The 26,632-nt window shown below is 31.0% G+C and overlaps 4 protein-coding genes and 1 long non-coding RNA gene across 6 annotated transcripts; 2 read left to right on the top strand and 3 right to left on the bottom strand.

Moving 5' to 3' along the window:
- The first annotated feature begins 777 nt into the window (after nucleotides 1-777).
- On the top strand, nucleotides 778-3,124 carry LOC108808318 (protein FAR1-RELATED SEQUENCE 5-like). The gene is made up of 2 exons (XM_056987315.1): nucleotides 778-2,973; nucleotides 3,110-3,124. Exons 1-2 carry the CDS (start codon nucleotides 778-780, stop codon nucleotides 3,122-3,124), a joined length of 2,211 nt encoding a protein of 736 aa, XP_056843295.1.
- Nucleotides 3,125-9,101: 5,977 nt separating this feature from the next.
- On the top strand, nucleotides 9,102-9,446 carry LOC130496646 (putative defensin-like protein 27). The gene is made up of 2 exons (XM_056988889.1): nucleotides 9,102-9,159; nucleotides 9,271-9,446. The coding sequence occupies exons 1-2, from the start codon at nucleotides 9,102-9,104 to the stop codon at nucleotides 9,444-9,446; spliced, it is 234 nt and encodes a 77-aa protein (XP_056844869.1).
- Nucleotides 9,447-15,372: 5,926 nt separating this feature from the next.
- Nucleotides 15,373-17,354, bottom strand: LOC108811047 (axial regulator YABBY 4). The gene is made up of 7 exons (XM_018583110.2): nucleotides 17,221-17,354; nucleotides 17,005-17,142; nucleotides 16,757-16,916; nucleotides 16,622-16,670; nucleotides 16,439-16,514; nucleotides 16,207-16,305; nucleotides 15,373-15,771 (listed from the first exon to the last, which is right to left on the bottom strand). The coding sequence occupies exons 1-7, from the start codon at nucleotides 17,317-17,319 to the stop codon at nucleotides 15,691-15,693; spliced, it is 702 nt and encodes a 233-aa protein (XP_018438612.1). The 5' UTR covers nucleotides 17,320-17,354; the 3' UTR covers nucleotides 15,373-15,690.
- A 4,720-nt stretch (nucleotides 17,355-22,074) lies between these two features.
- LOC108806864 (ubiquitin-40S ribosomal protein S27a-1) lies at nucleotides 22,075-22,655 on the bottom strand. The gene has a single exon (XM_018579068.2). The coding sequence runs from the start codon at nucleotides 22,639-22,641 to the stop codon at nucleotides 22,171-22,173; it is 471 nt and encodes a 156-aa protein (XP_018434570.1). The 5' UTR covers nucleotides 22,642-22,655; the 3' UTR covers nucleotides 22,075-22,170.
- An 860-nt stretch (nucleotides 22,656-23,515) lies between these two features.
- LOC130496125 (uncharacterized) lies at nucleotides 23,516-25,931 on the bottom strand. Of its 2 annotated transcripts, XR_008935170.1 has the most exons (6): nucleotides 25,775-25,931; nucleotides 25,464-25,565; nucleotides 25,168-25,293; nucleotides 24,179-24,373; nucleotides 23,973-24,093; nucleotides 23,516-23,722 (listed from the first exon to the last, which is right to left on the bottom strand). It is a non-coding gene; the product is annotated as an uncharacterized LOC130496125 (long non-coding RNA). The 2 variants fall into 2 exon arrangements; XR_008935169.1 differs by lacking the exon at nucleotides 25,775-25,931 and having other exon boundaries at nucleotides 25,464-25,768.
- Between the last annotated feature and the right edge of the window lie 701 nt (nucleotides 25,932-26,632).

The following is a 26,632-nucleotide window of genomic DNA, read 5'->3' as shown; positions in this document are numbered from 1 at the left end:
CAAACAGAGGTTCAAGATAGGTTTTGCATCGGTACTTTGCTACTCTCTTTTATCCTCTTTCAAATTCTAGAATTGATATTTTTTGATCATGTCAATTCGTTAGAGCAATATAATTATTCTCAACTTTAATTATTGTTTGTTACATATCTCAGGATCATATAGTTTTTTAGAGTTGTTAAATTTTCTTGAATCACACATATGTATGATCATAGTAATAGGAGAAAAACAATAAAAGGAATAGAGGAGGTTACGGATGCTTTGTTGCTTACTTTGCCAGTGTTTGTATTTGACTTTCTAAAAGGGAAGAATATTTTATGTTCGATGACAGATCAGTGAACGCTTCTGTGTTTTTCAACTTTTATACTTTTAATAAATGATTATTGCAAGACTACAAAACTGTGTTTGTTGTGTTTAATGTCTGAAATCTAAGATTCTTAAACTTGTTATATTATTCAAACTTATTTAACTATTCAGTTTTGAAAGGAAAAAAAACTATACTAGGTTGACAAATTGGAACTAATATACTAAATTGTAGTTATTGATACTTTTACGTCTTAGGAATACATTGTTCTTGGACACAGTCTGGCCGTGAGAAGGCATTAAATTGATGTCGTTTATGACTGAACAAGGTCAGATCGTGATATATGATAAAAGTTGATGATTGGCATTAATTTGATGTGTTTTATTATTTAGAATCTCTATTAAAATAAAGTCCAACTGTTATATGTTATCTAAGATAATTTCTAACTTGTGTTTCTATTTTGTTATATAGTTGCAATGGAGAATAGTCATTTAAGTGGTCAAACAATTGCTCTCGCTAGTCAAGATGAATCTAATTTGCAAGCCTCAGGTGAAACCAGTTTGTTAAGTCAGAATTCAGATGAGCTTTTAGCTGAAATAAAAGATGCTTCCCTCAGCGATGACAATGCTTCAGTCAGTGATTTTGATGAAGAAGAGGACATAAACAACAATGAGAATTATTTTCAGACTGAAGATGTTGATGTTTTAGAGGCAAACAATGAAAATCAGAAAAAATCTGAACTTTTTGTTGGAATGGATTTCAGTTCTGATGAGTCTGCATATAAAGCTTATAGAAAGTATGGAGGCGATCATGGTTTCAACATAAGGAGACAAAGGACTGTGAAAAGAAACAACAAGCTAGTAAGGATGGTTTATGTATGCGCAAAAGAGGGGTTTAGGCAGGAACCTAAGGTCAATAAACCTCATTCACGACGAATCACAAGGTGTGGTTGTAAAGCTCGCATGTCTTGCTACCTTCAGATTAACGGAAGATATAAGATTGTCACTTTTGAGCCGAATCATAACCATGATTTAGTGAGGACACCAATGAAGCATTTATTGAAGAGTAACCGAGCAATGTCTATCTCTCAAAAACAACATGCTAATGATGCTGATATGTCAGGAATTTCAGCAAAGGCGACCATTGAAATGATGAGCAGAGAAGTTGGGGGACAAGCGAATCTGGGTTTTATGGATAAAGACCTGCGCAATTACATATACCGTAAGCGAATGGCAGAAATGAAAAAGGGAGATGCTGGAGCGGTTTTGGAGTACTTTCAAAAAAAGAAAGAGGATAATGCATCTTTCTTTTACTCAATTCAACTTGATGAGGACGATATGATCACTAATATCTTCTGGGCAGATGATCGGTCAATTGGTGATTACAATCTTTTTGGAGATGTCGTTTGCTTTGATACGACTTACAAGACCAATGAATATGATAGACCGTTTGCTCCATTTGTCGGGGTCAATCATCATAAGCAAACTATTGTGTTTGGTGCTGCTCTCTTATATGATGAAACCATAGAATCTTTTGAGTGGCTTTTTCAGACTTTTCTTGGAGTAATGTCTGGAAAACAACCGCAAACAATTCTTACAGACCAATGTGCAGCAATGGCAAATGCAATAGGAAAAGTGTTCCCTGGAACAAAACATAGGTTATGTGTTTGGCATATTTACCAGAACGCTGCCAAGAGGTTGAGCCGTGTATTTCATGGACCGAACCAGTTTGCCACAGACTTTAGAAAATGTGTAGATGACCATGAGAATGAAGTAGAGTGGTTATCAGCATGGAGTGCATTCCTTGAGAAGCATGGATTGACAGAGAATAAATGGTTGAAGGATTTGTTTGAGCTGAGAGAAAAATGGGCAAGGGTATATGGTCGTCAAAGTTTTACAGCAGATATGATGAGCACACAGCGTAGTGAAAGTATGAACAATATTTTGAAAAAATACTTGAAGAGCAGTTATAACTTGTTGCACTTCTTTAAACACTACGAGAGAGTGTTGGATGATAGGCGATTTAAAGAATTAACTGCTGACTTCGGTATGATGCATACCTCGACGGTATTATCAGCTCCTGTAGAAATGTTGCAACATGCAGTGGACGTGTATACACCAGAAGTCTTTACCTTGTTCCAGAAGGAATACACAGCTATCGGTGATTATGTTGCCAAACGGGTCAATAAGTCTGAGATGACAAGTGCTGAATACAATGTATCTTTTCGTGGTGTTGGAAAAAATCATTTGGTTAACTATGATGCTGCAAACGAAACGATACATTGTAGTTGCATGAAATTTTCTTTTGCTGGAATCTTATGTCGTCATGCATTAAAAGTGTTGGCCAAGAAGGATGTTAGGAGAATTCCACCTATCTACATTCTGAATCGATGGAGTAAAGAGGCTAAAGCACGAACCATATCTTTTTATCATTCAGCGACACCCAATGACACAGTGAATGAATCAATCGGAAAGCGCTATAGTCATATATGTCGTACTTTCCGTGAGATAGCATCTGTTGCTGCTGAACATACAGAACTGACATTGTGTGCAGATGAAGCTGCCATTCAGTTGCTTGAAAAATTGATGGAAAAGAAAAAGGAACTTGTGAAAGCTGATAAATGGATGCTCCATACTTCAGATTTTGAACTTGTGGAAGAGGAAGAAGAAGAAGTTCTAAATGCACGTGGAATAAAAAGAAAAAATCCTCCTGGACGACCAAGAACCCAAAAAGTCGGACGCCATGGTCGATATTTGAGTGTTCTTGAAAAGCCTTCTACTAAATCAAAATCATCTAATAATGCTACAGCGAGAAAGAAGTTGACATTTCAGGTATTAGATATTTTTTTTTTCCATTTTTTATCGAATTTGAGGATCTTAATCAATATATATATATCAGGACTCAAGTCTTCTTCCTGATACCCAGTTATCTGATGCTGCCAATAGTCCGACCTTATACAATGAACCTTCTTTTTCACAACTGCTTCACGTTAGTACTTCATTCTCTATACTATTTATATTGAGTTTTCTCTCATTTTTTAATTTTTTATGTCTCATATTTTGTAGGGATTTGACAAGAGCTTTGATGGATCATCGTAAAACTCTGTTATTTTATATGTGAAAGCAAGTTCTAATTATGTTTTGTTTTTGTTCTTACTTTTGGTGTTTCTAGCACACTATTTTTTTACATTTATTATTATCGTCAATCTTCATCATTTAACTACTATACTCATGTTCAGCTTCAACGGACTTAGAGCATACACAGTGCCCCCTAAAACTTCATAGACTACTCTATTCTTGTTTTGAATATGTTTGTATGTGAAGAGGATATATGACATAATTAATGCTGAGCCACTGTCTTATATATCACCCAAATTCTCTGCAGCTATATATTGAACAGAGTCTCAGTCCACGATACCATCTCCTTAACGAGTTAGGGTCAGGCATAGGCTTAAGCTTTTTAGTTATCTATTCAGTCTACTACTTATTTGTGATTTTAGGTAGTTATCTGCTTGCATAAGCTAATTTTTAAGGTTGTGTACCTGTTTCAAATGCATCAGTTTTACAGATATATATGACATCAAGATATAAAACCAAAAGAAAACAACTCAACTACTCTCGGCCAGCCTCTCCATCATCTCATCTTTGCTTCTCTTGTTCACTCACTCTCTGATTTTGTTCTAACACTCAATCTGTTTTGTCTTGTGTTTCATTATTAGACAGGGACACACTCTCTCTTTACTCTCTCCCTTGTTTGTTCTCTTGTTCTTGTAGAGAGAGAAGAAAATAATTTTTGTATGTCTAAGTGGTTACTTTCTCCAACTTTAATTTTCTTATTAGAATTGTATAATAATCTTATAATAGTTTTTTTTGACTTCTTCCTCCTTGTTATCACACTTCTTCTTCACACTTCCGTTTCTTGCGCATCAAGTTTCTTCTTCTTCCTCCTTCTTTGTATCTAGTTCTCTGTTATTCTTCTTTGTTCTTCTTCTTGGGCACTTCTTCGTGGATCCACTTTGTTTGTAGTTTTAATCAAAGTAACAAAAACTTATTTTTTACCTTGATGCTCTTCTTCTACTCCATCTCCTTCCTCGTTTGATAATTTTTCCAAAAGTACAAAATCTATTCTGGTTCAGGTCATGGATGAACATGGTTTGATTTGGTTTGGAGAGGAGAAATCGAAATATGATTTGAAAGTATATAATCAGAGACTCAATTTGACAAACCCTTGTACTCCTGTAAGCGATGAAGAGAAGAGACTACGGCGTTAAGTTAATTGACGTCTTTTTTTTTTTTTAGCGATTTTCCTCTTTTTTTTTTCTTTAAGTTTTACTATTTTTCTTGACTAATCTATGTGGCAGTTTAATTGGTGTATAGAGATGAGGTGAATTAGAGGAGTTCACCTCAGGGGTGAATACAAGTATTGTTCTATGGTTATATATACCACAGAGTTGAATCTATAGTTCAAAAATATATCACAAGTGGGATAGTATGTTATGAGTGGTCCTGCTAATTTTCTACTTATTTGACTACAGAATGCATTTTATTCATGAATGGTTAATGTTAACAAATGAATTTGGGACATGAAAAAAATTCAATACTGTCGTACTTAACAGAAAAACAATAATTTTACAATTAATGCATTTATAATGAAGCATGAAAAAACAAAAAAAAAACAAACTCAGTAATTCAAATAATAACTCAAACTATATCTATATATATATATATATAAAAGCTAACATCTAACCATTCAATTGTTATCCAAAATTCTTGAGCAAAAGAACTCTACCCATACATACTATAAACTATATGGAAAAACTAACGAAAACCAATAATATCATACACAAATTCATCAACAAATAATAATCACAAACGATATATCATATTCCGCGCGTAGCGGACCGACCCTAGTATTTTATAAACCCTAGTATTTTATAAAAATGATCAAAAGAAAATATCCGTGTTTCTGTCAAAATCTAGTTATAGGTTTATAGTGTATATTTTCCATCTATATTGTTCGAAAGTTTCGTAATGTGTATCCAGTCCAGGTGCTTAAATGATATTAAAAAGCTGCTGCTTCTACCGAGTTCAAATACAATTGGGTATCCGGTAATGGTTGTATGATTGTCTAAATGTTGGCCTTCCGTAGGAACATGAGGATACATCATTGATCATACCAAATTTGTAAGTCAGACTTGACTTCGCTTTTTTATCGTTTCAAGATGGCATCTTCAAACTGATCAAGAAAAAAATGATGGCATCTTCAAACTCCATAATTATTTGTGAAATAAAATAAGAGAAATCTCACTCCAATAATTCTTTGTGGAATATTTGAAAGAAAATGAAATGTAGTTATAAGACATTCATAATCAAAAAGATTTGTGAATGAGAAGGAATGAAATCTCTGTTTTTTAAAAAATTTTTATAACTTCCATTCTTTTCATTGATAATGTTATTAATCTTGACTACCAGTTAAAAACCATGTATAGTATTGGAGATATTATATTCCAGGTCGGAAATTCTAAGGGTGATTATCTAATATATAAGGGTTAGGGTCAATCCACTAATCACCAATTAGTTTTAAGTTAGAAGTCAATAATAAACCTGAATCTAATATGGTATCAGAGTCCATGGTAAAGCCCAGCAGATGATTTTCAATATAAATAGTTGTCTACCTATGTAGCCTATAAAAATGATTCATCTTGCTGTGGTATGTCTGAGATGTTGGGTTTGAACTGTTTCCGTTGAACTGTTTCCCACCCACATCTCGAAAAGGAGGTGGATATAGTGTTCCTTGGATAATATATACTAGCTTCTGATTCGCGCGCCCGCGCAGACTTTTTTCTTCATAATTATATATTTTCTTAACTTTTGACTATGCCATAAATTTAATTGGTTATGTTCTTGGTACAAATTCATATGTTATTAAGGTTCTGACATTGGTGTGTCTTGTTCAGTATTTTCAACTTCCATTTATAAACAATGAAATTGTGTTTTTCTTTTATTATTGCCTTGATTCATTTTATTTGGTGAATTAAACATTAAAGTGTAAAACATTAGAGTTTTAAATATACTTGTGGGTTTTATTTTATTATATTATAAATATTGTTATGTAAATTTGAATATAAAGTTCAAATTGTATATTGAGATTTTTTAAAAATAAATACATTATTTAAATAGGAATATAAATAAAATAATGAAAATAAGTTACCAAAAAGCATTCAAAATAAATACCCGATCTTAATTTAGACAGAAATATAAATAACATTCATTTTATTTGAATGTTATTTAGGAAAATAATAAATTATTAGTTTTATTATTGTTGTGTGGAGAATTGTCATGATTTTGGGTTCATCTAGTTAAGATGTCGGTAATTTAAGATTAAATGATGTCAGTTTATTTAGTTAGTTTTAGAAAATATTTAAAGAAAAATTACATTTTATTAAAGATCAAATATATTTGGGTACAGATTATATTTTTATTTGAGAAAAACTCCACTTTAATGTTTTTAATAAGTTAAGCTAATGTTATATTTAGGCACTAATCGGATTTCTTTCGAGGATATCCGGATATCAAAATCATTAAAAAGATTAAACTCGTTATATTTATATAATTGCATAATTTATAGCTGAATTAGAATATTTTATAATCAACTTATAGATGATAAGTTATATGTTTTTGATCTGGATGTAAATGTAGTAGGTGTGAAGTGTTAAGAGTATATATAGTTATTATGGTGAGATATTCACTGTATACCAAAAAATCTAAACATAATTGTGGAATAGGATATAGTAAATGATAGGAATATATCAGTCACAGTTTTATTTTTGAACAATTAAAAACAATTTAAGGTTACAAATATTCTTAAGATTTTGCAATGTAGTTATCCTAGTAAATCGTGATTAGCTTATATATCTCTTGTTTTGTTGTTAATGTGTTAGCTTTGATTTAGGAGCTTATTATGTTAAGTTAGTAATTAGTCAATGATTTTAGGAATTTTTAGTTAATTTCTTCACATAAATGATAAATCGTAAGAAAATCTATAATAGTTGATTTTTCGTTTGAAAAACTAAAAAATAAAATATATTTTCAAATCCTGTTTATTAAAAACTAATATATAGTAAACCGCATGGTTTGTGTTTTATAAAAAAATGAATGGTTTTAAAATTGAATCTAAATCATGTACTATATGTAAACCGGTTTAGTAGTTCTCAACAATTACATTACTAAAGTTATGGAATAGTTCTGGTTTGAAATGTTAATTGATTTAGATTTTGGCAGGTTTACTAAATTATTTAAACAATTTCATACAGAGATTGGTTTGTGGTCAAACAAAAATTGAATGTCATTTATATGGTTTGAGAGATATTGAAAAGCAGTTATTGGATCAAGCAAATGTTAAAGGGTTTGAGGTTTGCCTCCTGCGTGAAATTTTCTTTAAATATTAATCAATGTGTAGAATTAATTCCAGTGGCATTGTGTAAAACTAAGAGATAAATACTATTTGTACTTCAAATAGATTAATAGGGGGTTATTGGAATCAGAATTTGGAAGGAGTTTAGTGATTTTAAAGTTGACAGATTTTTAGAAGTTAAGTAGAGTTAACAAATTTCTATCAAATATTTTGTATTGATTTCAACAGATTTTATTAAATTATCATGAATTTGCATAATATATTTTTTCAAAATATTTCTAGTTATAAGGCAATGTATACAATCTCTCTAAAATTTTCCAAAAATAAAATCTCGAAAAACCATATATATATAAACATCAATTGATATAATGATACACATTTCTCATTTTCCTTATGTTTGGTGAGTTTCTCTTCTTATTGGTTTTCTTGTGATAATAATCAGTCTTATTTTCTTTGACTTTTGTGATTTTTTCGAAACACTATTCTAGTTATCGTATGAGTTATTAAATCAAACAGTTGTTTTGTCAAATATGAAACTATAAAAAATATAATGAATTACAGATCATGTGAGTTTGGTTGCTTCACCATTATTGAGTTTGGTGTAGTGTGTTTACGTAGATAAATATTCAATATGTGTATGTTTTTTTTTACTTCACAAATTTCAGAAATCTTATGAGTATATGTGATATTTTCAAAGTCTAGTCTCATGAGTAAAAATATAAGGAATCCACCTTCCAATAACAATAAATTTAATGGAATAGTAAAATCTATAATAACTAAACTTTATGATAACAAAGGATTTGAGTGGAATTTAGAAGTCATCAAACCAATAACAATAGATTTTAGTAAGACTTTTAAAATCTATAAACCAATAATAGTGGATTCTCAAAATTTTAAACTCCTTTAGAATTCTTAAACCAATAACCCCCCCAAAGATATATTTGGGTGTCTGATACGAACTTACTTTGTTCGGTCACGTAACATATACAAAAATGATATATGCATACCAGTAGGCATATATGTATCACAAAGTTTCAGTATTTGGAATGTTTTAGAAAAAAACTTACGTTTGTATGCTTCGCAAAGGCAAGCACTCAATAAATACACCAAAAATGTAACGTTTCCAGTTTTTTTTCTAGTTAATGTTACTTAATGAAATTTTAATCACCAAATTTTGCTGATGTGCGTTACAATATGTAAAAGTACGTTACCGAATGTTTCTGCGTTTAATGTATCATATAATGCTTAATAATGTTATTAGAAAACAAGTGAAGACCTATATATATATATTATATATATATATATATATATATGTATATAAACATAGCCTATCTCCATTTCAAGTCATAACAATAATACTAAACCCTTAGAGAGTTAAAAGATAGAAATGGCTAATTCGAGATTTGTTTTCCTTGCTTTCATTGCTCTTTCCGTTTTGCTTGCAGGTGAGTTCTTTAGATCAAAACAGTGATAAACTGATGTTCTTCCAAACTATTTTCTATTCTAAACCAAAATTCTGGATATGTGTTGTTTTGTAGGTGTTGAATCCACAAAAGTGGTGAGAGAAGATTCAGTTTGGTCTTCCAACAAAGGAGGTTCATTGTGTTGCAACGATCACCCAAAGTTTGGAGTATGTACTAACAATACACATTGCAACAGTTGGTGCCTTAAAGGCTGCGACAACAAGAAAGGTGGCTTTTGCAAGAGAAGAATTTGCCATTGCTACTGCTAACTTAATTATAACAATATATTCTACATGTACTCTCTTAAGAATATTATTGGTTAGGGTTATAATGTTTCAAACAATGTTTACCACAGCTCGATCAATTTTGTTATTATATGAAACATAATAAGAAATATATAGTTAATGAGTTTTTCAATATTAATTGGATTTTAAAACTACATTATTAGTCTCTCTATAAATGAAAATTTACATTACTATATCAATATACTTAAATAGTTTATTTGTATAATTAAAATTTAAAAATTAAAACGTATTTGAGCAAGAGAATCTAATGGGAAGAAAATTAGTAAGGGAAATGCTGAAATAAATATAGAAACATAATAAGAAATATGTAGTTAATGAGTTTTCAATATTAATTGGATTTTAGAACTTCATTATTAGTCTCTCTATAAATGAAAATTTACATTATCTATCTATACTAATAAAGTTGGCTTTTTTATCTCCTTGGGGGAAAAATGCCATGTGGCATTCTCCATTTAATAATTAAAATTTTTTTCAACTTTATTTAATGTGTTTTGGTGTTAATTGTGATTATGTGTTAGTTTATGTCTTGATCTTTTTTTAGATTTCATAACTTTTATATTACATATTTTTAAATACTTTAATCTACTTTTTAATATTTTGTATGTCAAATAAAAATACAAAAATGGAAATTAAAGTTAAGTATTTTCAAAAAGATTTAAACATAAAATAGATACATATCCAAACTATTACTTTTATGTTTGAAAACATTTAAAAACATTAAATTTAGTTTTTATATATTTATTTTTATAGATAATATATTATTATATAATAAAAACTAATTCATTTACTAAACCGCGGTTCACCCACGGTTGACCCAATGATCCAGAGACCCGTAAATCATCCGGTTCAATGCCTGGGTCGGGTGTCAAAACACTGGTTTATAGGAGTTTTGTATTTGATGTTGACGATGGAGAATGAAGCCTCTACGATTCTCCTTCTTTAACGCAATCGACGTAACCGTCATATAATCAATCTAGAAATTTCACTCATCTTACTCTAATAATGTTTAGTAATTGATGGCGATTCAAGTCCAAAAGACTAACATTTAGTCTATTGGTATTGACACATAAACTCTATGGTATCTTTTCATGTTACACTGTGCAAGGAAACCAATAACTTCCCTGATGCATGCTATCCATGTTTACATTTTAAAAACCGTGAACATGAATAATATACTCTTAAAACTTAACTAAAAAAAGAATCATTACTTCCAATCTAAAAAAAATTAAAAACGTTGCCTGGTTGCTAAAATTATTTAAAATTGATGTAAACCACACACCACCCTCACCATTAATCATTTACACCACACTAACATTTACTGTCAAGACCATTACTAAATGCAACAAGTCAGCAAGCCGGAATGTCACAGATAGTTAGAAATTGTCTTTCTCATGATCGTTATAGATGCTACCATCTCATTTACTAATTAACAAATTGACTTTTTACTAGGAAGATTTGGTGAAATTGTTCAATTCCGGTTAAAATAGAAGTTGTCCATTAAATAGAGGAGTTTAGGAACCATTTATAGTTTTTAGATAAAAAACATATTTAAATTCATATTAAGATTCATTGATATTCTAAATAAGGGTGGACAAACAAGAATTTCGTTATAAACACATACAAAATCTTCCATTATAACAAAACTAATATAGAAAATAATTTCATGTTTCTTATTTTAAGATACATTTTTTTAAGAGACCTTAAAACCAAAGTAACACATACAACTCGCACCTCTATATTTTAAAAGTCAACATGGTAATTTTAAAAATATATATTAGATACTCACCAATTATTTTACCAAAAATTGACACTTCACCCTTATTTTTTATAAAATTTATAAAATTTGAAACGTATTCCATCTTTCTATTATTTGAACCAAATATATTAGTAAAAGTTTATAGTTCATATATAGTTATTTTAATAATTAATATTATAAGTATGTTCTCTATATAAAACATCAACTTTGTTTTATGTTTAAATTTCAACTAAATTAATTTTGTTATGACTATCGGTTTTTTATTCTATTTTTATTAAATTGATTAGTAACAACCACTTATGCTATTACACTTTGAACTAAACAACTTCAAACAAAGTAATGCACTACGGTCACTAACCACTATAGAAAAAATCAGAAAAAATCATTTTTAATATATTTTTATTTCATATTTAACATATTTTATTTGTTAAGACCATATAATAATTTATAAATTTATAAAAAGTATAATATACGAATCCGGCGCGTAGCGCCGGAAAATCACTAGTTATATCAATATACTTAAATAGTTTAGTTGTATAATTAAAATTTTTAAAAATGTATTTGAGCAAGAGAATCTAATGGGAAGAAATTAGTAAGGGAAATGATGAAATAAATATAGAGAAAATGATATATTTTCTAGGAGTATATATATTTAAGTCTTTGGAGTGTTTTTGAAAAATCTTTAGGATGTATGTGTGACAAGCAATCAATAAAGCCCCATTAACTTATAAATTTCAAGTTTTTCTAGTTAATGTTTATTAATAACAAAATGTAAAATATATTATAATATTCTCTAAATGTTAACATTTACAGTTTTTCTAGTTTTTGTTCCTTAATGAAAAATGTAAGTTTACTAAGTTTTGCTGATGTGTTTATAGAAGTGTAATATAAATTTAGTGTCAACAACACATGTATATAGGCATAGTTGTACACGAGAAAGAAAAAGAAGAATATTAAAGCTTATAAGGATTAAATATTGCTGGAGTGGTGAATGGTGAAGAAGAAGATAGACACGTAGAGTTTGTCATCAGCTATTGGCGTGGTGTTGGGCCATTTTGGATCTTGGTTCGTACTTGTATGGCCCTTATCTACTTTGCAAGTTCAAGTGGTGTGCCCATTCGAATCCTCCTTCTATTGCGTGTTGAATTGATATTACACGAGTCTACAATTATTGTCATATGTCTTCAGTGTTACATGTTAGTATGTTACTGATATAATATCATGCTAGATTTCACCCATGAGTATTTTTCAAAAATATGTTGCTATTTTTTCATGCCAATATTAAGGTGAATAAAAAATCCAAATCCGAAGAACCGAACCTATCCCAATCTGAAAGAGTAGTACCAAATCCGAACCGAAATTAATTAAATATCCAAATTATTAAAAAAAAATTGATATTTAGAGAACCCAAACCGAATTAGATCCGAACCGAAATATTTTGGATACCCAAATGTATCAGAAAAAAAAAACTATATACTCATATATATATATATTAATTATTTTTAGATTTAATGTATATAAAAACATCAAGAATATATATAATACTTTTAACTTGGTTTAAATACTTGAAAATATATATAAATAGTCAAAAATAAATATCTAAAATAGTGAGAGTATACTCCAAACACCAAAATACTTAAAACAATTATTAATTTTCAATCAAAATATTTAAACCAAACCAATTTATATGTTAAGTTTAGGTATTCTGGCATATGTTATTCAAATTTATATGTAATATATTATTTTATTTATAGATTTTGAGAAATTTAAAGTATATAATGAATTTTAAAATTTGAAAAATAATTTAAATGGGTTATCCGAACCTGAACCGAACCCGCAAAGATCCAAATAGAATTTGAACCGAAATTTAGAAATATCTGGCTATGGCTGAAATCTTTGACCCCGAAAACTCGAAATCCAAACAGATCTAAACCTAACCCGATGGATACTCGAACGCCTATCCCTAGTCACTATTATATATCACATATATGTCATCAAATATTTAATCATATTTTATATTTGGCATCATATATGTAATCATTTAATTAATAATATTTTATATGTACCATCATATAAATAATCACATATAATATATTTTAAAAACTTATTATGAAATATTAAAACCATAATTTAAGTTGGTATATGAAATTGGGCTTTTATTGTATTTTTCTTTTTTTATATCGAAAACATTTTTTTAATAATAGTTATTCGAAAATATTTTAGCAAATATAAAATTTTGAATATATGCATATTTTAAATTAAATTTTGATATAAATCAACTTTAAATTATTATTTTGATTTGAAATATGTATATAATGTTTAAATTTTATTTTTATGATTATTTTAGACAAAAAAATATTTTAGAAAATTATATTAGTCCATTTTTGTATACCCATATTTTAAAGCGGATCCAAATAAATATTTTTCATAATATAGTGTACTTCCAATTTTTATTAATAACATAAAGCTATTACTTTTATTTTTAATATATTGTTATCTATGTTTCCAAACAACATTATAGTTTTTTTAAACTGCTATTCATGTTTCCAAACAAACTTAATTTGTACTTGAGTTTTAATAATATAGATGTGTATGGGCAATCCTCCACTCATGAGTTAGGTTTTGGGTGTGAGTTAGGTCTATCACTAATATGGTATCAGAGCCAAGATTCTAAATACCCTAAACCCTTAATTAATATTAACCCTTCTCGACCGGGTTTATAGGTCGTAGTTAACCCTTCCCGGCCGGATATAAATATCGTAATTAACTCGCTCGACCGATTATAACTGTTTTAAAGTTCCGAGAATTTTGGCCGATAAGAGTCATCATCTCGAGAAGTGGTATTGGGGATATTATATCTCACATTGGGAATTCTAAGGATCATTATATATAAGAAGTTATGACTAATCTAGTAATCATTAATTGGTTTTAAGTTGAAAACCCATAATAAATCTGAATCTAATATGGTTGGTATCATGGCCTATGGTGAAAGCCCAACATATGATTTCTCATAGAAATAGTTGTCTACCAATGTAGACTTTTTCTTGGGTTCACTCCATAGGGTGAACCTTTAGGTTCACCAACCAATAGAAAGTTGTTATTTTAAATCTAGTATCTTTTAATTAAGGAAACAAAAATAACTTGCCAAATTATATTATACTTTTAAAATAAATAAAAAAGACTAATTAAATAAAAATAACAATAGTTCTCAATAAAGATTATTTTTAAAAATATTTATTTATAAGATTTGGAATTTAGTGTTTAAGATTTATAGTTTAGAATTTATCCAAATGTTTAGTGTTTTTCCAAGGGTTAGGGTTTACCCAAAGGTTTAGGGTTTACCCAAGGGTTTAGGGTTTAGGATTAGAGTTTAGGGTTTAGTGTTTTGTTGACAACATGTTTAGTGTTTTTTCCAAGGGTTTATGGTTTACCCAAGGGTTTAGGGTTTAGTATTAGAGTTTAGGGTTTAGTATTAGAGTTTAGGGTTTAGTATTAGAGTTTAGAGTTAGTGTTTTGTTGACAACATTGATTTTTCTTTAATTCGTTTTTATATACTATTTTATTTATTTTTAAATTTTACTTTGAAAAATAATATAATTTGACAAATTATTTGTTTCCTTAATTAAAAGATACTGAATCTAAAATGACAAGTTTCTATTGGTTGGTGAACCTAAAAGTTCACCCTAGGAGGTGAACCCAATAATAATTTATATAAAAATGGTCAATCTTGATGTAGTATGTCCGAGATGTTGGGATTGGACTGTTTCCGTCGGACCGTTTTCCATTCACATCTCGAGAAAGGCGTGGATATAATGTTCTTTGGACAACATATATGTGTATGGACAATTTTCCACTTATGAGATAGCTTTTGGATGTGAATTAGGCTATCAATGATGAAGCTAGTAATTCTAACATATTTTCTCATGAAATTTGTCTTTTCTTTTTGTTTCGCGATTTTTGATGTTTATATCAATATTTGTATATATAAATTCTGGAAAGCTTAATTGATAATTACGATACAATAATAGGAACTAGGATGCGTCTTGTTTTCTTCTCCATGGTAGACTGATAGTATCATACAAATTAAAGCATTAAGTGAATCAAGAAGCATCTTAGTGATTATAGCTCCAAAGATTTTTACTAATGTGTTTCATGGAATGTTAAAACATAAGTAGTCACGAATTTTACTCAAAAAAAAAAGTAGTCACGAATTCAACAATAAGATTCAGCTATGGAGTCACTGTCTCTTCAAATTAAGTTCAAAGTTAAGAAGTACGAAAATACTGAATAAACTCGCTCATTCCCAAGACTCTCCTCGAACAACCAAATCCTACGTACGTTTCAGATTCTTACCATCTCTTCTCTCCCCGATACCACAAACCCTAAAGCAGCAAAATCAAACCCTAGAAGAAAATAGTCACTCTGATCACATTTCATAATGCCAAATTGTTATTACTCAAATGGAGATTTTCCCCAAATGGAATGCCTTTGAGCCTTTCTCTCTCGGAAACCATTATTGCTCACCTCATGGTCCTGCATTCCAAACATTAATTTCAACAATAAATTTAACTCAAGTTAAATTAATTGAAAAATGTACATATATTCAGCTGGAATGCTTTAATTAGTTGAATGGGTTTCTATAAAAGTGAACTGTGTGTAGTGTGAGCTTCAATACTATGAAAGGGTTTACGTCATAAATTTCACACATCGTAGTAGTTGGGGATCAGTGATTCTCATTACACTCTCACTCTAATAATCAATTAAAATATTAATAATTATTCTAGCTAGGGTTCTGAAAGTTATACTGAGAGTGATGCTATTCAGATCTAGTTAATGCTTAGTTGGTTTGCTTTGGAAACAACATTTTCTGGTCTGCTAACATACATGCTGGTTTATATGTCAAGTATATAACTATTCATTTTGAAACAATATACAATCAAACAACAGTTGTAAAACTGAAGTAATTACCTGCAGAGCATTGCATGATAGTAGCACATTGTTGTCTTCCTCGCAAAAACATTGATCTGAGGCAGCTCTCTTGTTTTGAACTGGAGGGAAATGAGCCCACTTCACCATCCCAAATCAAATAAATTAAAATCACAAAAATGTCAGCTAGATCTCTCCATTTAGCTGACTAAAAGATGAAAAACAAATTAGGGGTTTTCTCTTAAATGATTAAGTTTAAGTAAACTTGAAGTACATTTTTGGCAGCTAAGCTGAAAGCTTCCTTGTGTGCCATGCCTGGATTCTGAGCCTTTAACCTCTTGATCTCTTCCCTGCTCCAATTCAACCCCCAAAAGGAAACCATTTTACATATTTGAGAAAACGTACATACACAAGTAAATTGTATAAATGGACATAGTTTCTTGGACCAATTTCTTACTTGATGAAGCAATTGTAAGCGGAAGGAGCTCGTTGTCGTTTCTCAGGTGCTACTCAAACTCAAAGATCATCAATTAATTAAACTAAAACTAATGAAAGCTGAAGAAAAACAAAATATATATAAACACAAACGTACGTTTGTTGACAACTTGGTAAACACGAGACACATCTTTATCTTCATCTTCATTGTCTGAAGAAGTAACCAAAGTCGTTGGACTGTTCTCCTTCTCCTGATTCACCTTCCATGTTTCTTCTTCCACACCATCTGTTGTCGCTGCAACCTCCTCTTTTTCCGTCTACACATATATAAAATAAGAATTAATCGATGTAGATATAATTTTATGTAGTTAGAGATCACACGCATAATATATATGTCTGGGGAACCTCATCAAGATGAGAGAGAGAACTGAGGAGATGGAGAGGAATGAAGGAAGCCTTCATCAAATTGACAGAGAGAAGGCTTGTGCAGTGCCCACATCTCACAGTCACCACCATTGACAGGCTAGTGAACGGCACACTCACCTGCAAAACATGTATATATATATTCATCGAATGACCGTCAATATAGACGTAAAGAGAGGGGGAAGAGATTAGGTGTACCAGCAAAATAGTGGTGCAAAAACCACACTGGACATGGCAAATCTGCCCCGGCAGATCAAACAGCTGGTTGAGCGTTGTCATGTTGGGCATTTTTGTCATAGAGAGAGAAAGAAAGAGATTATGTGTACGATGAATGATAGGGTGTTTGTATATATAGATAGAGAGATAGGTACTGCTAATCATCAATGCAAACATACATTATCTTTCATGTGAAAATACTTTGGTTATATATATGGTAAATGCACTACTCAACTCCGCTTATGTGCGTCTCTATCCCACTTCTAATAATTGGAATCTTCATCGTCTCGATGAGCTGTGAGTAGTAAATGATTCTCATTCTCACTATTAATCACATTCCTAACTCCTTAGTAAACTACATTTTCTTTTTAAAAGAAAATAAATAGTCTATAATATGTGATGTATTCCTGATGATGGAGTTGTGACAATTTTCTTTTGTCGGCGATTTCTACTGACAAATGACAATTCACTTGGCTTTTCTTTGTTTAAGATCGGCTCCCATTTTATATAAAAGCATCAACTAAGATTTTTTTGCAGTTATGTTATATATACATATACAAAGAAGCATATGTTCTTAGGTCAGGCACATGTATCAACGTGATACATAACAATTTAAAAGTTCATCACTAGGATAGAGATTTAATTGTCCAAACCATTTAATTAAAACACATTATGAAGCCATAAACGCAAAACATAAGAGTTCTGACATATTCTACCTTTTACAAACCCATATAATGGTGCAAGAAAAGATGGGTTATTGCAAGGTGAACTAGGATGGACAATAGAATAACAAAAGGTATATATATCAATGTTGAAATAGTAAAACCCGCCCACTCTATTTAAGACCCACTCCATTTAAAATTCATACCCATTTACACAATTAAAAATAGGTCTATTAGGGGTATCTATTTAGAACCCGGGAAATTTACATGTATCCATTTAAATCCATTTACATCCATTTAAACTGTTATTAATTTAATTTTAATTGATTTAATTTTATACTCTGTTAACAAAAATTAAACAAAACAAATAAAAAAAATTAACTAATTTTTATTATATAAACACAAATCAAATTATATTGGTAAAACCGTAAAATCATGTATTTCCACCAAAACCGTAAGATCGAGTTTTTCCAACAAAACCGCAAAATCACAGTTTTTCTGCCAAAACCGTAAAACCGAGTTTTTCCGCCAATACCGTAAAACCGAGTTTTCCCGCCAAAATCGCAAAACCGAATTTTCCTGCCAAAACCGCAAAACCGAGTTTCCTGCCAAAACCGCAAAATTAAATTTTCCCGCCAAAACCATAAAATCGAGTTTTTTTTTGCCAAAACCGTAAAACTCGAGTTTTCCAGTCAAACGTAAAAGTCGAGTTTTTGTCAAAAACCATAAAAATCAAATTTTCCATCAAAACCGTAAAATCGATTTTTTTGCCAAAACCGTAAAATCAAAATTTTCCGCTAAAATCACATTTTTCACTAAAGATAATTAATTAATTATATTAAGTTAAATGGATTAATAGGGTCTCCATTAATTTTAAGCAGAACTCATTTAATAAATGTGTCTTAACAAAATTACTCATTTAAAACTCATTAAACTAAATGGGTCTAAACATGTATTTATTTTTTGAGAAATCCATTAAAACCCGCGAACATGAAACATTCATATATATATATATAAGTGATGGCGTAGAGTACAGTGAAACCTGTATAAATTAATAATCTTGGGACTACACCAAAACTATAATTTTTTATTAATTTATAGAGATTATTAATTTACTGATGTAGTAATTGAACCAATAACTCAATTTGAGACTATAAAATTATATTAATTTATAGAGATTTTTAGTGTATATTAACTTATCGAGTATTAATTTAAAGATACTGTATATAGAATGCTAAAAACTTATATTGAACATGTAAAGAAATTGAAAGCCACGTTGCACAATCACAAGAGCAGATAAGCAGTAGATAGAAGAAGAGAGGATACGTAATAAATGACGTGGTGTGTGTGGATTGGTTTGCAAGTTAGAAATAAAAAAAAAAACAAATGAATTTGAGAAAGAAATGCCTCTCTGTCTCTTATGTAGTTGTCTCTTTAAATGGGATTTTTATTGATTCTCTCACAAACACAATACGTAGTCTTTGGAGTTTAGGTTTGGAATGAGACTGAGAGTGAAAGTGCAATGAGATGAGACTAGTGCGGGTGTTTCTAGGAGCCTCATCACTTTTGGTAACTCGGAATCTTAGGATTTTGTCCTTCTCTTTAAATTTGCTAACTGTTTCTTGACCATTTTACCCAAAGTCTTCCTATCACTCTCTCAAACCATACTCAAGTTTCAGTGCTCTCTCTCTCTCTCTTCATGTTGTTTCCACTGTCCCTCTCCTTTATTGCTCTCTGACTTGCTCATCTCCTATGTTGTCTTCAACCACAAGACAAAGACTTAACACACTATTTTCAATCCAATTATGTATGTTTTAATTAGTGGGCCGAATCCAATGCGACCCATTTCATCGGCCCAAACCCAAACACCACAACCTTCAACGAACCGTTTTGATTTATAAACCACGCCCAAAAAATTCAACATTATTTTACCGTCAAGAAATCTATTCTATTAAATTTGCGATATGACCTATTGATAAACATTTGGTCCAATTATATTTTTAACATTTTACTAACTAATTGCCTTTAGTAACATTTTAATATAGCTATTACGTAACTTTCAATTGTCATTATAATAACTTCCCCTCACTTCCTATATTTTAGGGGTCCATTACTCTTTTTTTTGAACATTGACTTTCATAAATTACTCTCATTTATACTGAATTAAATTCACATCTATTCTACTATACATGAGCAAAGGAGAAATACGACCATAAACTGTTTTTTTGTTTTGTAAATTGTACGACCATTGTTCCACTAAAACAAATATTAAAACTATATCTAAAATTATTCACAACTACATTTAGAATTATTCACGGCAAAATTATCGACAGAAAGCATTTTCACTATTAGCATCGTTGTTTTTTCTTCATGCCCGATACCACTATACTGTATAGAATAACACCTAGAGAATAATATAAGTATGTATGTATAATATCAATATTAAAATTCTGGGATTCTAATCTATGACATTCCAAAATACAACTATATCTTTCGGATCTAACCGTTTATGTATGTAACTAAAATATAATTTATTTTTAACATTTTTCAAAAGTTTTGTTCGATTTTCGGTGCGGATAAGATTTGATATTGGTTTCCATATATCTATTCTATTAATTCTCCTGTATAACCAGTTGATATTAGTTGGATCCATTTAAAAAAAATAAGGAAGCAATGTCTAACAGTATAATATCTAATTATACATGTCTAAAAACCCACGATCATCATCTATCGAAAAACAGTTATGGTGAACTCCATTTAAAACAGTTTGTTTTACTAACCTATTTAAAAACAGTTACTATTATGTACTTGCCTTTCTTTTCATATTTATAAAAAGAACATAGTTGATATTAACGTAACTACTTATAATATTTGATATAAACCATATTACTTTTTTGTAACTCCTTGGAAGTGGTTGATATTACTTTTACGTAACATAACTCACTACAATATTTGATATAAACATAGATGGTTGAGTATTATGACAATAAGTAGTTATGATCTACATTCGCAAATCCTAGAGAAAAAATTAGATATTCAGAGATATAATTAGTTATAGTCTGGATTTTATAAAAATTATATTGCTTAAAAAATAAAAAATAAAAAATATATTCGTCTTTTTAAGGACGGATCATGAATTTGCCTCAACTATTTGAAAAAATCAATTTACAAATGCGACTTATGAGTTTTTACTCGGATGAGTGCGGATTAGTAGATTTTGGATTGTGGGTATCCGCCGACCCAAAAAGTATTAAAAAAAAAAGTAAACACTTTTTTAAAAATATGGTAATTAAAAAAATAATTTTAAATTATTAAAATATATATTTTTATTAGAAATATAATAACTAAATTAAATAATTAGTTAAAAAAATTATAATCCGCGGATAGCCGCAAAATTAAATGCGGCGGGTGGCGGTACAAATTATTTGTTTGTAGGTTATGCGGGTCATATTTTTTTATCAAAAAAAAATAAAATCCGCAGGTTGGTAGGTTCGACCGACAATATATCAGATCAAATTTTAAATTGCTATTATTTAATAAAATATATTTTGATTAATATTTATACACAAATATGATTATAAAAAAAATAAAAATATAATCACAAAGAAAACACAAAAATAAGAATTAAATTAAAATAAAAAATATACCCGCCCTTTAAAGGACGGATCAGAATCTAGTGAGTAGATTAAAATGAAAACTTTTCAGAACGCAAGTTCCCGTTGTTGATCAAGTTAAAAGACGACAGAGTTAAACATGTTATCGCTTGTTCTTTTTCACTTATTTTTTCATATATTCTATCACACTTGAGTTAAAGAAGTTTATATCTAAAAATCTATAGCCGGTTAGCAAACAAGTGATCAGATTCAGCACAAAAGCAATAATAAGACATTGGTGGTGGAAATATACTATCATGACAGTCTAGATGTGAACCTATCAACACAACATGTAAGATTTTCCACTGAATTAGACAGCTCCATTTTGCTAAAACTCAAGTCATAAGCAACGAAAATGATTCAAAGCAAAACATCCTATTGTTACCGTCACATGTCACCAATATTCCAAATTTCTAGCAAGCCATATAATTCTAATTTCTAATCATCCTATCAGTGCAAATAATATAAATGACTCAACCAACAAATGAATAAACACAAAAAAAAAGAGTTGCAAACCTCAATAAAACGAAACCAATCCGAATTAAGCCAATTATACGTTCCAATACGATAATTCAATAATAAAAAGGCAGGCAAAAAAAAAAACACATAACAACTAATCACTCTTCATCAGGCTTCTTGAAGACATAAGTGGTTCCACACTTGCCACAGTAATGCCTATCGAAATGACTCGCCATGAAAGTTCCCGGACCACAACTAACCGAAGGACACTCTTTCCTCAGCCTCTGAACCTTCCCTGTCCCATCAACCTTGTAAAACTGCAGAACCGCGAGCTTCACCTTCTTGTGCTTGTGCTTGATCTTCTTCGGCTTCGTGTACGTCTTCTTCTTCCTCTTCTTCGCTCCTCCTCTCAGGCGGAGCACCAAGTGAAGCGTCGACTCCTTCTGGATGTTGTAGTCCGCGAGCGTCCTCCCGTCTTCGAGCTGCTTCCCGGCGAAGATCAGACGCTGCTGGTCCGGTGGGATCCCTTCCTTGTCCTGAATCTTGGCCTTGACATTGTCGATCGTGTCGGATGATTCGACCTCTAGGGTTATCGTCTTCCCCGTTAGGGTTTTCACAAAGATCTGCATTTTTGGTGTGAGGACGACGCAGCGGAGCTTAGCGAGAGGTTTTATACCTAAGGACACTAGGGCTACGAGCTCATGGGTTTACACTATTCATAAAATTGTGGGCTTTTGGCCCAAACTAAGTTGTAAATCCCGTAATCGTTTAAGGGAATTGGATTAACCTTCTGTGTTTATTCTTGTTCGTTAAATTCAGATTATCATAGTTTATCATAATACTGGTGGTATAGCGCCGGGTTCGTATATTGTTTCATGGTCTTAGTGAAGAAAATATGTTTTCAAATACAAAAATTAAAATATATTGAAAGAAAATGACATTTCTCCTAGTTTATTAACATGAAAACTGATTTGGTTTGAATATTTGGAAGAAAAACCAATAAATATTATAAATATTTTTCATTTTGTATTTTTATGCGATATTTACTTTGATTATTTTTTATAGCTTTTGATATTTTCAAATTTTGTGATTATTCTAAATTGTGTAGGGTATTTTTGATAGTGCTGACTTGTCAGGTCTAAAAATAATAAAAATATTTAAATTTATAATTGTGATTCACATATTCTCAAGCACCCAAAATATTTAAATTTATAACTGTTGAAGTTTTGGATTTTTCCTATCTAAATTCGGGTTCATTTTTGTTCTTTGGATCTGAATATTTTGATCGGTCTTATGTGTAGTGAATATAGGAAACACTTTCTTAGTTTTAGCAGCAAAAAAAAACTTTCTCCGTAAATCCTTTTTGTTTTAGATAATATATTACAGTATTATAGTGCTCAGTTAAATATAATTTGTTGTATATTGGTATGACCTTAAATATCTGTGACACTGCTTTCACTCGAGAAACGTTAAAGATTTGAGCAAACATTGATTAAGGGAATTGGTAAGCGATTAAGCCCCTCCAATCATTTCTCTTCAGTTGCGATACATATAACACTGCACATATTAAAGAGACATATTGCTGGCTTATCTTTACATCTGAAACAATATTACATCAGGAAAATTGCACATAACAATATTTGACAAAACCCTAGTTCTAGGAAAGCGAGGGCGTAATCTTAGTCAGAATAGCGCCTGTAGCCCACATATCTGAAACACAATAAAAATTAGACCATTGTTAAGATATGGACCAATAAACCATATTGAAAGACATCTTTTTATTGGAATTTTGAGAACACTAAGCAACTTTCTACGTGTACACATATGACTGTAGTTGGTATTTCAGGTTCCATGTACTGTTATAAATTTAGGGCAATCGCAATCAGCACATGTAACATCTTAACTACAAATAGAATGCTTGTAAGGACTCATTCCAACAGATTAGAGAAGTGAACCTTACCAGCATGTCGAGACATACGCTTTATACGATGGACTCGAGTTTACCTCTCGGGCCAGGCCAAGATCAGTGATACTAATGACATCTTTAGAGACTAACCGATTTTCTGTAGCGGACAAAAAATCTACAAAAAATCTACATGTGATCCATTGACAAAACTACTAAAAAACCTGGAAACTGAATCAAAAATACCCATCAGATGTGTGTACCTGGCCTTAGATCACTGTGGAAGCATCCACGCTGATTCATGCAAGAGAGCCTTGAAAGACTTGAAAGCACCAATTTCGGACATCATATTCCGCAAGAAGATTAATAAGATACGAAACGTATCACTTCACTCAGATTAATACATTCTTTCCAAGAGATATACATACTTGATCTCTGTCCATGAAAACTTTAGTACCCTGAAATCAAAGTACAAAAAGTATAAAAGAGTTGATCTCTCGTTAAAAACAACTTACAACTTCATCAGTCAGTTTATTGACAACTCGCCAAACATTCCCAAAAGTTTCATCACCAACATCTTTGACAAAATTATACCTAGAGTTGCATATGGCATTAAAAAAGGCTAACATAAACTATATAAATTAAGGGGTCTGTAATGTACATAACTTCAGTTTCTTGTTGTTTGAATGGTAGAAAACTCAAAGTTTCTCCCGCTGGGTAGACATGCCATTATATTACTAAAATCAATCATTGACCAGCAAGACAAAAGAAAGACACCAAGAGAAGAAGGCAAAATATATTGAAGACTGGAAGGCACAATAAACCAACATGAAAGAACATTATGGGTTAGAAGGGGTTTGGAGACTCTAGGAAAAGACTATGGAAGCTACATGTAAAAAAACATAAAAAGACGCTTGGACATCTTTAGTTAGTCAGCCCCATAAGAAACATCATGGTATAGGGAGTAAAACAGTTTTTTTTTACTGTAAGGATCAGGTTTAGATGAGGCTTCAGGAGTATGCGAAGAAAGGATAACTTGCTGACATCATCCCCGTAAAATACAAAGATGCCAAACCAACAATCATGTTCAAAGAGTATGACGCAAAAGGCAACCAGGACCTAAATACGATTTCTATAAAATCTATAATTTATATTCCTTTTACGATGTTAACACTACTGTCATCATGATAGTTTGTGTGATATTTACGATGATTCTATAAAGTTGTACGATGGCTGCCAAATGAAAACAGACCTTGCAAAAATGTGATCGTGGTGGCCAAGAGCATGAGTTGGTCATAATTGCAAAACCAAAAGCTCTCCATTGGGATGGGGGGGGATAGATTCTGCTAAGTCAACGAACATTGTTTGATCTGTGAACCTAATAGGAAAAGGGGTGTCACCAAATCGAAAGTTCGGGTTGCTTCTTGTAGCACCAAACACACTTAGTTCATAAAGCCCTCTTTCAAGATGCGTTGAGCCGGTGAAATATGATTACATCGAATTGAAAAAGTTGCTTACTGAAAGCAGAGAAATTAATAACCAATGTACCTTCCAATCGATGAGCACCATATCAATGCCTATCAGCTCAACAGCTTTCTTTACATTATTGGCCTCCCAGAGACGAAGCATTGTTTTCAAACGGCCTAGACTCTGTAAAATAAAGTTTGGAAGAAGCCATGATCTGACAGGTTGTTAGAGAAATAACGTAAGTTATTAGTTGGTAAGAAATTAGGGATTTGAATCAATCTTTCAGAGGGTCTATATATACACGGACGAATGAGATTGCAAAAGCAGTATTTAAGATACATTGATTGAAGAGAGAGTAGTGGGATTCCTTGTTGATTGAAATTAATACGGACCGTTACGTCGTCCAAGGGGTATGACAACAGAGACGCAACTTCGACGGAGAGCTAGGTCGGAGGATGGTGGTTTGCTAATGGGCCACTCCTTAATGAACCACATTTGGTTAAGTGAGGTTCAGTCTAAGCCCAATAAAATATCAGAAACCCAAATCATTTATTTTGTCGATTAAATTGTCGATGAAATGTAATAAGGAGGTGCTAGAAACAAAAATAAAGGGACGCGCGCAACAAAAAGAAAAACGCGTAAGAAACACACACCACTAACGTCTTGACACGTGTCGCAAAATGCCCCCTCTCTCTTGGGCGACGTGGACGCAGGAAAAGGCAGATATGTCTACTTTATTGTACTCCCTCCGTTTCATATTAAGTGTCGTTCTAGAGAATTTTTTTCGTTACAAAATAAGTGTTGTTTTAGAGTTTCAATGCAAAATTTATTAACTTTATTCTCCATTTTATTTTTCTATTGGTTGAATTGTATCGGTAATGATGTTTTTATATTGAAAATATGCAAAATTAAATGCTTTCTTAATCCGTGTGCAGAAGTCTAAAACGACACTTATAACGAAACAGAGGGAGTATTAGATTGTTTTAACGTAATTAATATGCAGACTTTTATTTGGTAAACTAAAAAAAAAACGACTTTTTGATAAAGATATAGTATGAGAGTTAATTAGTCAATTTATATATTAAGTTATTAACTATTACATTTATACATAAGCTTAAATGCACTGGTCAAAGACACAAGTACAAACGTAAGTATTAATACTTGCACAGAATAGAACACGACTTTGACTGAAAGATTAGTACAGCCAAACTTTTTTATATGAAGAGAAAAATAACAGTCTACTGAAATAA

This window comes from Raphanus sativus, chromosome 6 (assembly GCF_000801105.2).
Source record: "Raphanus sativus cultivar WK10039 chromosome 6, ASM80110v3, whole genome shotgun sequence".
NCBI classification, from domain to species: Eukaryota; Viridiplantae; Streptophyta; class Magnoliopsida; order Brassicales; family Brassicaceae; genus Raphanus; species Raphanus sativus.
The sequence above is the reverse complement of the archived record's forward strand: the minus strand, read 5'-3'. Positions and strand labels throughout refer to the sequence as shown.